This window comes from Lontra canadensis, unplaced genomic scaffold, assembly GCF_010015895.1.
Source record: "Lontra canadensis isolate GAN:19392208 unplaced genomic scaffold, GSC_riverotter_1.0 scaffold186, whole genome shotgun sequence".
In the NCBI taxonomy this organism is placed as follows: domain Eukaryota; kingdom Metazoa; phylum Chordata; class Mammalia; order Carnivora; family Mustelidae; genus Lontra; species Lontra canadensis.
The window spans coordinates 219,381-233,055 of record NW_022631180.1 but is presented as its reverse complement, the minus strand read 5'-3'; the positions used below and the strand labels follow the sequence as shown (position 1 = coordinate 233,055).

At 55.6% G+C, this 13,675-nt stretch overlaps 2 protein-coding genes across 3 annotated transcripts; both read left to right on the top strand.

Annotated features, from left to right (window-relative positions):
• The first annotated feature begins 1,471 nt into the window (after nt 1-1,471).
• On the top strand, nt 1,472-4,397 carry NRM (nurim). Of its 2 annotated transcripts, XM_032847253.1 has the most exons (4): nt 1,474-1,645; nt 2,182-2,378; nt 2,974-3,150; nt 3,512-4,397. In XM_032847253.1, the coding sequence occupies exons 1-4, from the start codon at nt 1,513-1,515 to the stop codon at nt 3,791-3,793; spliced, it is 789 nt and encodes a 262-aa protein (XP_032703144.1). In that variant the 5' UTR covers nt 1,474-1,512; the 3' UTR covers nt 3,794-4,397. The 2 variants fall into 2 exon arrangements, with proteins under 2 accessions (XP_032703145.1, XP_032703144.1); XM_032847254.1 differs by lacking the exon at nt 2,974-3,150 and having other exon boundaries at nt 1,472-1,645.
• Nucleotides 4,398-5,230: 833 nt separating this feature from the next.
• On the top strand, nt 5,231-13,048 carry PPP1R18 (protein phosphatase 1 regulatory subunit 18). The gene is made up of 4 exons (XM_032847249.1): nt 5,231-5,300; nt 6,338-7,979; nt 12,085-12,295; nt 12,946-13,048. Exons 2-4 carry the CDS (start codon nt 6,366-6,368, stop codon nt 12,963-12,965), a joined length of 1,845 nt encoding a protein of 614 aa, XP_032703140.1. The 5' UTR covers nt 5,231-5,300; nt 6,338-6,365; the 3' UTR covers nt 12,966-13,048.
• The last annotated feature ends 627 nt before the right edge of the window (nt 13,049-13,675 follow it).

Genomic DNA, 13,675 nt, shown 5'->3' with positions numbered 1-13,675 from the left:
TGTGACCACCTCTAAGTCCTAGAGGTTGAGAGGGAGCAGTTTTGCAGAGAGGGCTTCCTCAATAAAAGCTGTGATTTTCATTGATACAGTCCATTCAGGACAACCTCTTGAAGCAGAAAGCAGGGTGGAGGGTGCATCTGGAGAGGAATCATAAGATGTCTGGTAACAGTTTACAACAGCATTGATTAAGAGAGGAGGGTAGGAGTACTGAGTCTTGGGGTGGAGGAATGTAAAGGCTATGGGATGCTGCCTGGCAATTGTCTCATTCATGAGCCGAAAGCATCTCATCTTGGTAAATTTTCTTTGTATTTCTTCTGTCTGTAAGCCAAAGGATTTCACTTAATGATGTCTAAGTTCCCTGCTATGGTCATAGCCACTGTGACTAGGTCCTTAACATGATCTTTAATTCTGATGGAGGAGGGGCACCTGGGTGGCTCAGTGGGTTAAAGCCTCTGCCTTGAGCTCAGGTCATGATCTCTGGATCCTGGGATCAAGCCCAGCATTGGGCTCTCTGCTCAGCAGGGAGCCTGCTTCCTTCTCTCTCTCTCTCTCTCTGCCTGCCTCTCTGCCTACTTGTGATCTGTCAAATAAATAAAATCTTTAAAAAAAAATCTGATGGAGGAAAATCTTTCTTTTACTTTGCTTTTCAGAAGTATTAGTCTGTAGGTATTACAAACAGGTCTGAAGGAAATATATGTTCAGACAAAAGATGTTAGCGATTTCTCACTAGTAAGTGGGGTCAGACTAATAAGCTTGCAGAGTGAAGTCATAGATAGTTAATTATCACAGGCTTGGATAAAATTAACCTACTACAAAGTTCATAACAAATACAATTTTCTATCACAAATATTTTAACATTGTTACTCTCATGATTGCAAATCAACAGCCTTTGGCATTATTAGAAATAATCTGTAAGTGTTACAGAGAAGTTTTCTGTCCTTGGCAAGTGGAGTGAACAAGTTACAGAATAAACATTATGGTAAAATAGTCACTAACTCTTTAACAAGATGTAATAGGTGATTCAGAGCTTTGCGTTCTCAGTCTGGGTCAACAGTCTTCCGTCCTGTCGCCGTTTATGATTGAAGTGTTAACTGAGGCTTTGTAACCTCTGACTCCGGCTAGGTTTTCTGGCTAAGGTTACAGAACAGGGGGGGGTCATAATTCTCGGTTTCTACAAGAACCCTGAAAGAGAGGAACTGTCTTCATTTCAGCTGAGACAACTAGCCGAGCTACGATTCAACCCACACGAAGGGCTATAGAGCCACTGCCCTTTCCATTTGTCACTCGGAATTCTAACTTTCCCTTCTGTGACGCAGAGACTGCGGTCTGGGTAAAAACCCCCGCGACCCGCCGGGCGGGCAGAAAAAAGGGCGCGCCGCTGACCCGAGCCCCGGCATTTTAGCGAAGGAGCCCCGCCTTTCTGGGCGGGACCCGAGGGGCGGGGAGAGGGGCGGGGCCTGTGGCCGCGGGAATCCCAAGCCCGCCCCCTTCCCCACCCCTCCGTGTGTCGCCATGGCCCCAGCTCTGCTCCTGATCCCTGCTGCCCTCGCCTCTTTCATCCTGGCCTTTGGCACCGGAGTGGAGTTCGTGCGCTTTACCTCTCTTCGGCCACTTCTTGGAGGGATCCCGGAGCCTGGTGGTCCGGGTGAGCGGGAGGGATCAAGGATGAGCTCTGGGGATGGAGGTGGAGCCGGACGAGAGGGAGGGAGGGCGGGGCTTGGAGACAAATGACAGGGGAAGTCCAGGAGAGGTAACTAGAACCGCGAAAGCTGGAGAAGCTTCAGGGCAGACCAGAGGGCTAAATTAGGAACTCAGGGATTAGCGGTCTGGAGAGGCGAGAGAGTGAGAACTGGGTGGGGAGGAAAAGGGCGATAAGCAGAGGAAAGAAAGTGCTTTTAAAGAGAGGAATATGGAGGGAAGAGTGTTCGAAAGAGGGAGCATTTAGACCACGGAAACAAGAGGATCAGTCGCCTCTCCAGCCATATTCCTCCCCACCCTGAAGGAGGCCTGGGGAAAAGGGAAGAAGCAGGGAATGGAAAAGGTGGGCAAAGCCTGGAGAGGAAGCATTAAGACTCTTGAAGCATTAAGGGGAAATGGCCTGGGGCCCCAAGAAGAGAGTAGGATAGGGGATGTTTCCCATAACCCTCTTGATCTTTTGTCCCTTTCTTCAACTTCCCCTAGATGCTCGCCAGGGATGGCTGGCTGCCATGCAGGACCGCAGTATCCTTGTCCCCCTGGCTTGGGATCTGGGTCTCCTCCTACTTTTTGTGGGGCAGCACAGCCTCATGGCAACTGAGACAGTGAAGGCGTGGATGTCTCAATATTTCGGGGTCCTTCAGAGGTCACTGTATGTCGCATGCACTGCCCTGGCCTTGCAGGTATGAGGCCTTGGCCACTGAGTCCCAGGAGAAACTGTCTGTGAGAAGGGTGTCCTAGACTGGAGCGGCAAAGGGCCTTCTGAAAATGTGGGTTTAGGAAGAGAACTGAGGGTGTTGAGGACTCTAATCTCAGCTTTCATTCCTCCACAGTACATATTCTCCTTATCAAGAATGGTGTGCCATTACTCATTCCCCAAGCAGATATGTGCATTCTCACCTTTGCAACCTTGTTCATGTTGTTCTGCTTGAGATTCCCCTTGGTAACATCTCTTTCAGTGCTACCCTTTCTTCGAAACCTCTTCCCTAGGTCTCAAGAGAAGGCTTCCCAGTTAGCATTCACTTGTCTTCTCAGTGAGTGCTTGGTACTTTATGTACCTATCTGGTTACCCCCATCTGGTCTGCAAGCCCTCAGGGTAGATATAGGTCATCCTTACATCCTTGGGACCCCACCTAGGACCCCCTATGTTCTGACTGTTTGTGATGTTCATGGTAGAGGTTGGGAGAGCTGAAGGCCAGCCTGGGGTGGGAGGCAGCCTCTTGGTCTAGGTCTTTCAAGGTAGGCTGCTGAGATACCCAGTCCCACATCCTTCCCCAGTTGGTGATGCAGTACTGGGAACCTGTACCCAGAGGCCCTGTGTTGTGGGAGGCTCGGGCCGAACCATGGGCCACCTGGGTGCCCCTACTCTGCTTTGTGCTCCACGTCATATCCTGGCTCCTCATCTTCAGCATCCTTCTCGTCTTTGACTACGCCGAGCTCATGGGCCTCAAACAGGTGAGGCTCCCAGATTCCTACCTGAGACCTAGGATTCCTTCCAGAATGCCTTTTTCCCTTCCAAGGATTTCCCTCCTCCTTCTCCCATGCTCTTCCACCTTCCTCTTCTTTCAACTCCCTTACCTACTTACCTTTCTTATAAGACAGTCTCCCCTCAGCGTTCTGTCAAAGGCCTGAAACCATGGGCCTACTGGGACTGGGGAAGGTTCATGAACCAGAGATGAGGATCAGGGGTCCTGGTCTCAGGAGGGTGGTCCTTGGGCCTGAGTTACAGAAGGGGAAGTTTCCTGGAAGGGGAGGAAAGAGGTTGCTAAGTTGCAAAAGGGGCTTGATCCCATTTCTAAGCTGTTCTCCCTCCTAGGTGTACTACCATGTGCTGGGGCTTGGTGAGCCTCTGGCCCTGAAGTCTCCCCGGGCTCTAAGACTCTTCTCCCATTTGCGCCACCCAGTGTGTGTGGAACTGCTGACGGTGCTGTGGGTGGTACCCACCCTGGGCACTGACCGCCTCCTCCTCGCTCTCCTCCTTACCCTCTATCTGGGCCTGGCTCATGGACTTGACCAGCAAGACCTCCGCTACCTTCGGGCCCAGTTACAAAGAAAACTCCACCTGCTCTCCCGGCCCCAGGAAGGTGAGGCTGAGTGAGGAGCTAACCTGGTTCCAAGCCTGGCACTTTCTCTCCTTTAACATCCAGGCCCTGGCTGCTTCAGACCAGAAACCCAAATTCATGGACTGAAGGGGCTGTCCCTTCCCCTGTTTGAGCTTCCACTCCTTGGGCCCAGTTCAATAACCTAAATTCTGAGTTTCAACCACTGGACTCCAAGATCTACTTCTCACCAGCCTGGAAGAGGGAATGGGGAACTTACCTGTCTCCTCACACTTCAGGGCTTGACACCCCCCACCCAACACACACACCTTAAGAACCTCCTCATAAGGAAGAAGGGAGGGCCTGACCACTTCCCTCCCACTGTTACTCCCTTCTGCACCTCAGGGATCCCCTTCTCCTCTGGCTTCCCCTTCTAGTAGTGGGACCAGGGTCTGCAGGTTTGATAATGCCTTCCCTTCCAGGCTCCAAGTGCCAGCCCCCTGATTAGCCTTGCGGGTTCCTTAGGCCCTGGCCCTAGGCTCTGTCCTCTAACCTAGTTGAAAGGATCCTCCTGCTTTTCATTTTGGGTGACTAAGAGCTCTCTGCTCTCCCGAGGAACACGCGCAGCAGAAAAATAAAATTCAGCCTGTTTTTTTCTACATATGGTATGCAGTCTATCGGTGTTTCTCTAGCTAGAGGGATGACTTTGGGAAGGAGGGCAAGCGGAGCCCAGCACATCAAACTGGAGTCTGGGCAGCCACCGCGCCCTCTGGCGACCGCTGCCGTCAGGCCCAACCCCACTTCCCCAGGGAGGCCCAGTCCCCCTTCCTCCAAATCCACCAGTTTCCCTCGCTGCAGAGCAGGGAACCCAAGGGAGACAGGTTGAAGCCAAAGAGTGGGACAGCGGCTCTGGTGTGGGATCCAGTTCCCATAGCTGTTGGCTTCTGAGTACCTCTACTGCCGTCCCGCTCTCCACGGGCCCACCACAGCCTGGTGGTGGCCCTGGACCCCGCAGTAACAAAAGCCGGCCGGGGGAGGCAAAAGCGTGGGGAGGAGCAGCAGGAGATGGGAAGGGCGGGCCCGGTTGTAGCAGCTGCTGCTTCCTCTCCAAGTCCCTCGAGGGGCCTGAGTCACGGGCGGCTGCGTTGGGTCGGCGAGCTCGGGGCGAGGGTCTGGACACCTGGGTTCTCCGGGGCTACCGAGAGGGAGCGGGACGTGGTCCATGGGGACAGAAATTCAGGGCCAGGGATTGCGGCGGGAAAAGAGTCTGCGAGCCTAGTCCCACGCGAGGTCTCTGGAGCGAGGCCCCGCCCCTCGGGCCCCGCCCGCGCCCCCTTCCCTCTCCGCATTGTCCTCAGACAAAGCGGTCGCCGCCCCCCGCCCGGTCCCCAGGTCTCTGTCTCGGTCCCTCCTCCTCGACTCCCCTCTTTCCCTCCTCCTCTTCTTCCCTCCTCCCCTCCCTCCTGTCTCCGGATCTCTCTAGGTCCCACTCTCCTCCTCTTCCTCTCTCCTCCCTCCGGACGCCAGGCTCCTCCGCACCCCCTCCCCTGGGAGCCCCGGCGGCTTGTGAGTTGACTGAGGGGCTTCAGACTTGGGGAGGGGGTGTCTCCTGTCTCCTGTCCCCGGCCCGGACCTTGGGCTGTCTCCTCTTTGTGCCGAGATTGTCTGTCCGAGCGGTCCGAGCTGGGTGGGAATGGCCGGCTATGTCAGGGCTCCCTGAGAGCAGAGACTCGGGCATAGGACTGGCAGGCTCGGATGAGCGGACCCGTGGAGAGGGTTCTCTGCACGCCACGGTCTCGGGCTCAGCGAGTGGGAGAGGCAGGTGGTGGTGACGGGACCGGGTGGGGTGGACGCCAGGGTTCTGGGAACGTGCTGGCAGCCCAGACACCCGGGTTCCGAAAGTCCCCAAGGGAGGGTATTTCCCCCGAGCTGCCTGGGGGCGGAGTGCAGGGTGGCGGCTGGGGGGCCGGAGAGGCGTGGCCGGAGCCGAGCTGGGAGGGGAGCCGGGACCTCTGAGACCGCTGAGACGCGCCTGGCGGCTCCGGCGCAGCTCCATTTCCCCTCTGCCCCCTGATTCCCCTGCTCCCCTAGACCTCTCCACTCCTCGCCCCTCCTCACCGCCCCGACACCCCCTCAAGTCCCACCACCCCCTCTCGGGCGGGATTCCCTGATCTCCCTTCCCACTCTAACCGCCTCGGGGTAACGGTGGGGAAGCCTCGCCTGAACCCTAACACCCCCCCACCTCCCGGCCTCCCTCTCTCTCCTCTCATTCCGACTTTTTCCGCTCTTCTCTTCTCTCACATCCTCGGGTCTGTCTCTGATACCATTAACCCTGCGCTGCCAAATCTGACTCCCGCGGCTTTGCCCTGAATCTCTATTCTTCCTCTCAGGTCCACGACCCCACCCCCACTTGGCCCACAGCTTTTTCACTTTTGTTTTCTCCTTTCTTTGCCCTACATCTTCTCACTCTTTCCCTCTGTCTTTACCCTCAGCTCCTGTGCCTATCTCTGTGTCCCACCTCTCCTCCCTCTACTTCCTCTCCCCCCACCCCCAGTTTCACCTCTGGGCCTCTGGAGCCTCTCTTTCCTGTTCTCTGACCCCAGCACTCCCCACCCTCACCTCAGCGCGACCATGGCCACCATCCCAGACTGGAAGCTACAGCTGCTAGCCCGCCGACGGCAGGAGGAGGCAGCCCTTCGTGGCCGGGAGAAGGCAGAACGGGAGCGTCTGTCCCAGATGCCGGCCTGGAAGCGGGGACTCCTGGAGCGTCGCCGAGCCAAGCTTGGTCTGTCTCCTGGAGAACCTAGCCCTGCACATGGGACTACAGAGGCTGGACCTCCAGACTCAGATGAGTCGGCTGTCCTCCTGGAGGCCATTGGGCCAGTGCACCAGAACCGATTCATTCGGCAGGAGCGCCAGCAGCAGCAGCAACAGCAGCGGAATGAAGAGTTACTTGCAGAGAGAAGGCCTGGGCCTTTGGAGGCCCGAGATCGGAGACCGAGCCCTGGGGAGATGCGGGATCAGAGCCCCAAGGGAAGAGAGTCAAAAGAAGAGTGGCTCAGTCCCAGGGAGGCCAGAGAGAGGAGGCTGGGGATAGGGGGAGCCCGAGAGTTGAGCCCCAGGCCTTTAGAGGCTTGGGACTGGAGGCAGAGCCCTGGAGAGGCTGGAGACAGGAGCTCCAGACTGTTAGAGGCCCGGAAATGGAGGCTGAGCCCCGGAGAAACTCCAGAGTGGAGTCTGAGACTGGCAGAGCCTGGAGAACAAAGCCCCAGGAGAAAAGAGGTAGTGGAAAGTAGACTGAGCCCTGCAGAGTCTGACAACCAGAAGTCGGGGCTGACGGAGTCGCATAAATGGAGGCCTGACTCTGGAGAGTCTCAGGAACAGAGTTTGGTACAACTGGAGGCATCAGAGTGGAGGCTGAGCTCAGAAGAAGAAAGAAAAGACTGTTCGGAGGAATGCGGGAGAAAAGAAGAGAGACCAGTTCCAAGGCTGGCCTCAGAAGAGATTACAGAGCTGTCAGAGACCCTGACAAGGGAGGCTCCAGACAGCAGCTCCAGAGAAGTGGAGGCAGGAGAGCAAAGGCCCACCCCTGTGGAGGATGGTGAGAGGGGCCTGAGGCTGACAGAAGGATGGAAATGGACCCTGAACTCTGGAAAGGCTCGAGAATGGACACCCAGGGACACAGAGGCTCAGACTCAGAAACCAGTCCCCCCCGAGTCTGCTGAGAAGTATTTGGGGCCTCTTGGTACTGAGGCTGGAGAAGGGGAGGCTGAGAAGAAGGCGGGGGCTCAGGGCAGGCCTCTGAGAACCCCGCAGAACTACAGCTCTGTGCCCTCCCCCTTCCCACCAGAGGACGCTGGGACTGGAGGCTCTAGAAGGCAGGAAGAGGAAGCAGTGGATCTCCGGCCCCCACCAGCAGCCCCTCTGTCTCCCCCACCCCCAGCCCCACCTGCCCCCCAGCCCCCTGGGGATCCCCTCATGAACCGTCTGTTCTATGGGGTGAAGGCAGGGCCAGGGGTGGGGGCCCCTCGCCGCAGTGGACACACCTTCACAGTCAACCCCCGGCGGTCCGTACCCCCTGCAGCCCCCACCACTCCTGCCACCCCAGCCACAGCTGATGCGGCAGTCCCTGGAGCTGGGAAGAAGCGGTACCCGACTGCTGAGGAGATCTTGGTTCTGGGGGGCTACCTCCGCCTCAGCCGCAGCTGCCTTGTCAAGGGGTCCCCTGAAAGGCACCACAAACAGGTAGGGAGCAGCCAATTCAGACTTCTCAGAAGCCTGCTCCTCAGTTCTCTCTGGCCTTTCTTTTTTATACCCCCGTATTCTTGTCCTCCTCTATTCTTTCTTGTGAATTCCTGCCACCACCCTTCCTCCTCTACACATACCCTTCTGTCTTGTAGAGCTCATTTTCCATTCATTTCCAAGCCCAAGGATCCTGCCCCAAATCAAGTGCTGTCCCTGGGTGTGTCTCACAGGGTGTGCCCAGGCTGCTCACTCGTCATTCCTTCAGGCTCTGGGTCCTTCCTTCCCACCTCCTCAGCTCCCCCTCTTCCCCCCCAGTCCCATTTCTTCCCTTCCTTTCCTCTGAGTCTGTGACCGAATCTAGCCCTTCTGGTGGGAGACCTGAACCAAGGCTACAGCCTAGAATCTGTGAGAGCAGGGTTTTCAGTTGAAAGCACATACAGCCTTCCAGTGGAGTGAATGTTGGGCAGGAACCTGGCAGAGGCACAAGGGGTGGCTTTGGGGTAGGGAGAAATGGCAGGGAGAAGTGAGTGGAGAAGGGTCTCAGTCCCAAGGCAGAGAGGGTAGAGCTGAACAAGGGGACATCCTAGGATGGGGGCGGAGGAATGGAATAGGGCTGGAGGGCAGAGAGAAGACTTTTGAACCCCGAGTCTGCTCCATGGGAGAGGCGCACACAGAGGCCATTTGAAGTGGGTGACCTCAGGGTTGCACACCCCCAGCTGGGCCACTGCTTTAGACAGTGCTCCCTTCTCTCTTGGGACAAGAAAAGCCTTCTCTTCTTCCAAAATCCACCCCCCCCCAACTCCTCACTCCCCTTCTTCCTTCCTCCCTGGGCTTCCCCTCCCTCCCTAGGACTGGCTCAGCAGTTGGTTTTCCCCTCTCTTCCTGCTGCCCTGGTCTCTCCCTCCCTTTGGGGTAGCAAAAGAGAGAAGTGAATTTGGAGGCACTGTGCTGAGAGCAAGGAATACAATGGGAGTTGGGGACAGGGGTGGGGGCTGAGGCCAGCAGAGGGTCAGAGGTTAAAACTGGAAAAAGGACAAGGTGCAGGAAGTGGGAGCAGCTAGGCTTCTTGCCCTGGCTTCAGCCCTACCCCTTCCTTACACACCAACCAGTTTCCAGCTTGCAAATCTCTAAGGAGGGAGAGGTCCCTTCAGGGACAGGGAAGCCCTTCCTAGTCTCCAGTCCTCATCTCACCTGACATCCTCAGCTTTGGTTTTCTTGTGTGTCCCCTGTCAGTGGGAAACCACAGGGACCAGAGACCTAGATTGAGCTTTCAGGTCACTTGATTCCCCCAATTCATCTTCATGTGGAGCTCAGGCTCCCACCCCTGAGCCGTGGTACCTGAGTCTGTCCTGAGCACTCTGACTGCTACCAGCGCCTTCTCCTTTGGGCTGGGCAGATGAGAGTAGGTAGGTCAGGAACTGCCAGCATGAGGTGTTCAGACAAGTCACTTCCTACTGAAGTTGGCTTGTGCCTTTGGGGAGGAAGAGCAGAGGGAGGCATGAAGTTTGGGGCCCAAAGCTGGGGCCCATATGAGTGCAGGGCAGGACCTTTGGTAGTGACCCTACCTAGGTCAGGGAGTAGGGGAGCCGGAAGCAGATCACCCAAACAGGAAGCCTGGGGTGGGGGCCGGAAGGCTGGTACGGCTGAGTGGGGAACCGCTGGGCCCTGGGCCTGCCAGAACCGCTCAGGATGTGGTGAGAGAATAAGGAAGCCCTGGCTGCTCTGGGAGTGGGGGTGGGGAGAAGCAGCACAGAGTTTTCTAGACCCAGACACCTCCCCCTCCACCCTGTCTCAGGCCTCCTTCCCTCTCTCTGCACCCTGCTCAGCAGGGACTAGCATGCCTTGTCCCAACTCTGACCCAACCCACTTGCTGGGAGACCAGAGGACTGCCCCCCCCCCCCCTAACTTCTGTTTGCAAGCTAATGCCATCAAACATATCCTTGCCACGGGAGAGAAATCCCAGCCCTGCCCTGTGGCTGGTGCCCTTCCCTAAAGGCCCAGAGATGGGCTCCTCCCCTCTCTGGTCCCCTTGTGACTTTATATAGCTGATGGGAGAGGAGCAAGTGAGTCACACCCCTCTGTCTCCTCCCACCCCCACCCCCAACTCCCATGCAGGCTGTGCATTCCTGAGAAGCCCAGTCAGAAGTTGGGGTGGGGGGTGAGGGGTGGAGGGGGCTCAGAAGAGAAGCAGGGTTGGGGAAGAAAGACAAACATGACTGATAGCAAATAAAATTAATCCTTTTTCAGAGTGGATAATAAACTGTGGAGCTTGTTATCCCAAAAGGGGATGTGAAAAGAAAACAAATGGGTCCCCAGAAGTCTGAATAAATCTGTCAGTAACAGAACCAGAAGTGGTCCCTTTTGAACAGCTGGAATGTAAGGGGTCTGGCTGCTGTCACTCATTTCTACCAGCAGTTCCACAGACAGTGTGCCTCCCACATTGTTCCCCAGTGTTGATTCTCTGTGGGGACCACTCTCTGAGGTCTGGACCAACCCTTCCTTACTCCCTGTAGGAACTTTCATGCTCTTACGGACAGCAGACAAAAGATCACAAATAAGTAAATTCTCTGGTACATTAGAAGGTGGTAGGTAAATGATTAAGGGGGGGGTGGTTAGAACAGGGTAAGTGGAACCTTGAGGGCCAGAAAGTTGGGGGAGTGAATATGAACTTCAAATAGGGTGATTGGGAGACAGGGAGCCACGGGGATATTTGGGAAAAGAGCGTTCCTGGTAGAAGAAATAGCCAATGCAAAGCCCCAGGATGGGAAGGTCCTTGGTGGGCTTGACGAGGGTGGTCAGAATGGGAGCAGATGCCTGAGAGGTGAGGTGGGATGTGTCACAGTGGAAATACCCTGTGGGCCTTAGGCTCTAGCTTTTCCTCCCAGTGAGATGAGCCAGTGCATGGTTTGGAGCCAAGGAGTCTCTGAGTTCCAGCTTCCCTTGGGGACCCAGGTTTCACATTCCTTACAGCCTTTAGCATCCACCTGTCCAGCCACCCCCCCCCCCACCAGTTGCTCTCTTCTCATATCCCAGCCCATGTGGAGACAAGGATGCAGGGCCCAAGGCCTGAGTTTCCCAAACAGGTGCCTGGGAAGGCCTGAGTAGATCATCTGGACCTTTCCAAGGAGTTCACAGGGAATCCTCCTGTTTGTCTCCTTAATCGCCTTGGCTCCCAGAGGTAATCCCGCTCTGCTCCTGCCCCCTGAGCTTCTTAAAAGGGCAAAGGGGAAGGGTAGAAAGGCACTGAGAACAGCTGGGCCTCACCTGCTCTTGGGACAGTGTGTTTATGGATTTTCTGCCCTCTCCAGGTCCCCTCTGGCCTTTTGCCTCTGTCTCTGCTTGCCTTTCCTGGTGCATTCTCCACTGCAACCTGTGTTTGCATGGACTTTCCTCTCTGCCCTTGTCACCTCGCCTAGCTGTACCTTTCAGGGACTCAAGGGCCCATCTCCCCTGTGTGTTAGGGGAGAGTCTGGTTTCCTCTGGGCCTTTTGGTAGATCTCTTCTTCCCTCCCAGGCCCCAGCCCCACTCTGTTGTTGGTCCACTCCAGCTATAGGAGAAGAGTGAGGGGAGCAGGAAGGCCCCAGTGTCAGAGTCCGGGGTTTCCCCAGGAACTTCAAGGGGCTGAGGGTGTGGAAACTAATGGCTTGGCTTGGCTTTTGCCCGGGACTGCCTCCAGCCAGCTACTTCCTGGCAGGTCAAACTTCCCTCCTCCTCCAGGAAGCCTTCCTGGTTCCCCTCACGATGCCCAAAGAGTCAGTTCTGATTACAGGAGTTATCTCCATATATTTTCAATTCTTTTTATCCTTCCACCACCCGCAGTCTAAAGAGTTGGGACCCAAGTCCTGTATTAATCACTTCTGCCACCTCTGCCCAAGCTCAAGCCAAAGTCTGATGTTTTGGAAATAAAATAGGAGAAGGAAATTATGGGATTAGAGAGCCTGTATCAAAAGGAAAACTGGACCCCTGGAACCTCGGGCAAAGTCAGTAGGGTGCCCAAATCCAGCCCCCCCCCCCACCTTGCACTTGCATTTGCTCCCCTGGGCGCCTCTCCGTGCTAAACTCTGGGCCTCCCCACAACTGCACCCCGTTCTCTCCCACTCTCAGCTCAAGATCTCCTTCAGCGAGACAGCATTGGAGACCACGTACCAATACCCCTCCGAGAGTTCGGTGCTGGAGGAGCTGGGCCCGGAGCCTGAGACTCCCAATGCTTCCAGCACCCCAGAGGCACAAGCCGACGACGAGGAGGATGAGGAGGAGCTGCTGCTGCTCCAGCGGGAGCTCCAGGGCGGGCTGCGCACCAAGGCCCTGATCGTGGGTGAGCTGAGGCTCCGCCTGTCCGAGGGCACCCCCTGGTGCTCAGAATGGGCACTGCGGTCCGGGAGGGAAAGGGAGGAATTAATGTTGGCGCTTGGAAGAGGCTTGACGGGACCTCTAGCCCCACCCACTCCTTTACAAATGGGGAAATCGAGGTCTTGGGAAGTGAGATGCACAGGGGCTCTCCAGATTTCAAAACTAGGAATCTTTCTGAGCGCAGTAGTGTGGTTAAAAACACAGGGTGTGGATCAGACAGGCCTGCATTTGAATTCCATCTTGTCTCTTACCTGTGGTGTATGTAACCTCCAGGAAATCCCCTGACCTCTGGCCTCCGTTTATTAATTCTGAAATGCGTTTGATAATAACCACCTCCTGGGGTTTCCAGAGAGGATTCTGTAATTTTTATGAAGCATCTTGGAATTCTGGCTGGACATCAAATTACTTCGCCCTATCTGGGGTTATTGTGTGATTAAAAGAGTTGTAAGAATGCCTGACACAGAATGCAAGCCACATGAGTAATGGCCGCTGTTACTGTAGTAGCAAGCACTTGGCGTGGAGGATATTATAAGCCTTACGTTCAGTGTGGAGGGTAAGTGGGGAAGGTAGGAGGCCCTCACTCATTCCCTACCATTATTGCTTCCTCTCCCACAGATGAGTCCTGTCGGAGGTGAACTTCTTTCAACATAGGGTCTATACCCTGGTTTCCCGGAACTGAAGATCCTGGAGCCCAGAAGACTGAGAATAGAGAGACCCTGAAAATGAGCTTGGCAGGGAAGGGCAACCGACATCTTCCAACTTGCTTTCCTCATCCTGTTTTTGGGGGCAGAGCTAGTCTCCCAGTTTCCACTCTCACCAAAGGTCCCTGGTTTGAGTGTGTCAGACGTGCTGATGGCATCCTAGATGATTCAAACTTTGTGAGCATCAAGTCCTGAGGAGGATCATAGCACTCACTGGAGCTGGGGGTGGAGTACCTCCTCCACCTCCATGGGTGAGGTATCCTCTCCCTTCAGCTTCCTTGACTCCCAACCATACCCTGGGGGCTCTTAGGATTTAAGCACTCATCCTGGGCAGCCTGCCTCCATTCCATTTACAAGCCCCTCTCCTTCCTATTCTGTAGGCCACTGCCCCTTTGTTTATACCTCCTGCCTCCTCTCCTGACCACCAGCCTGGTTTACAAACCCCATTAGCTCCCTGCCCCACCTGTCAAAGTCCCAGGTTTACAACCAAACCTACTTGTTGAGTCCATGTGGAACCCTCTCCCTTGTCCCTGGCGCTTGCCTCATTGGGGGTGTGGCTTCCTCCACTTTTGCTCAGTATTACTGTACCTCAGTTTTCCCCAAGAAGGAATGCTGGGGATCTTAGCCCTGTACCCCCCATATAA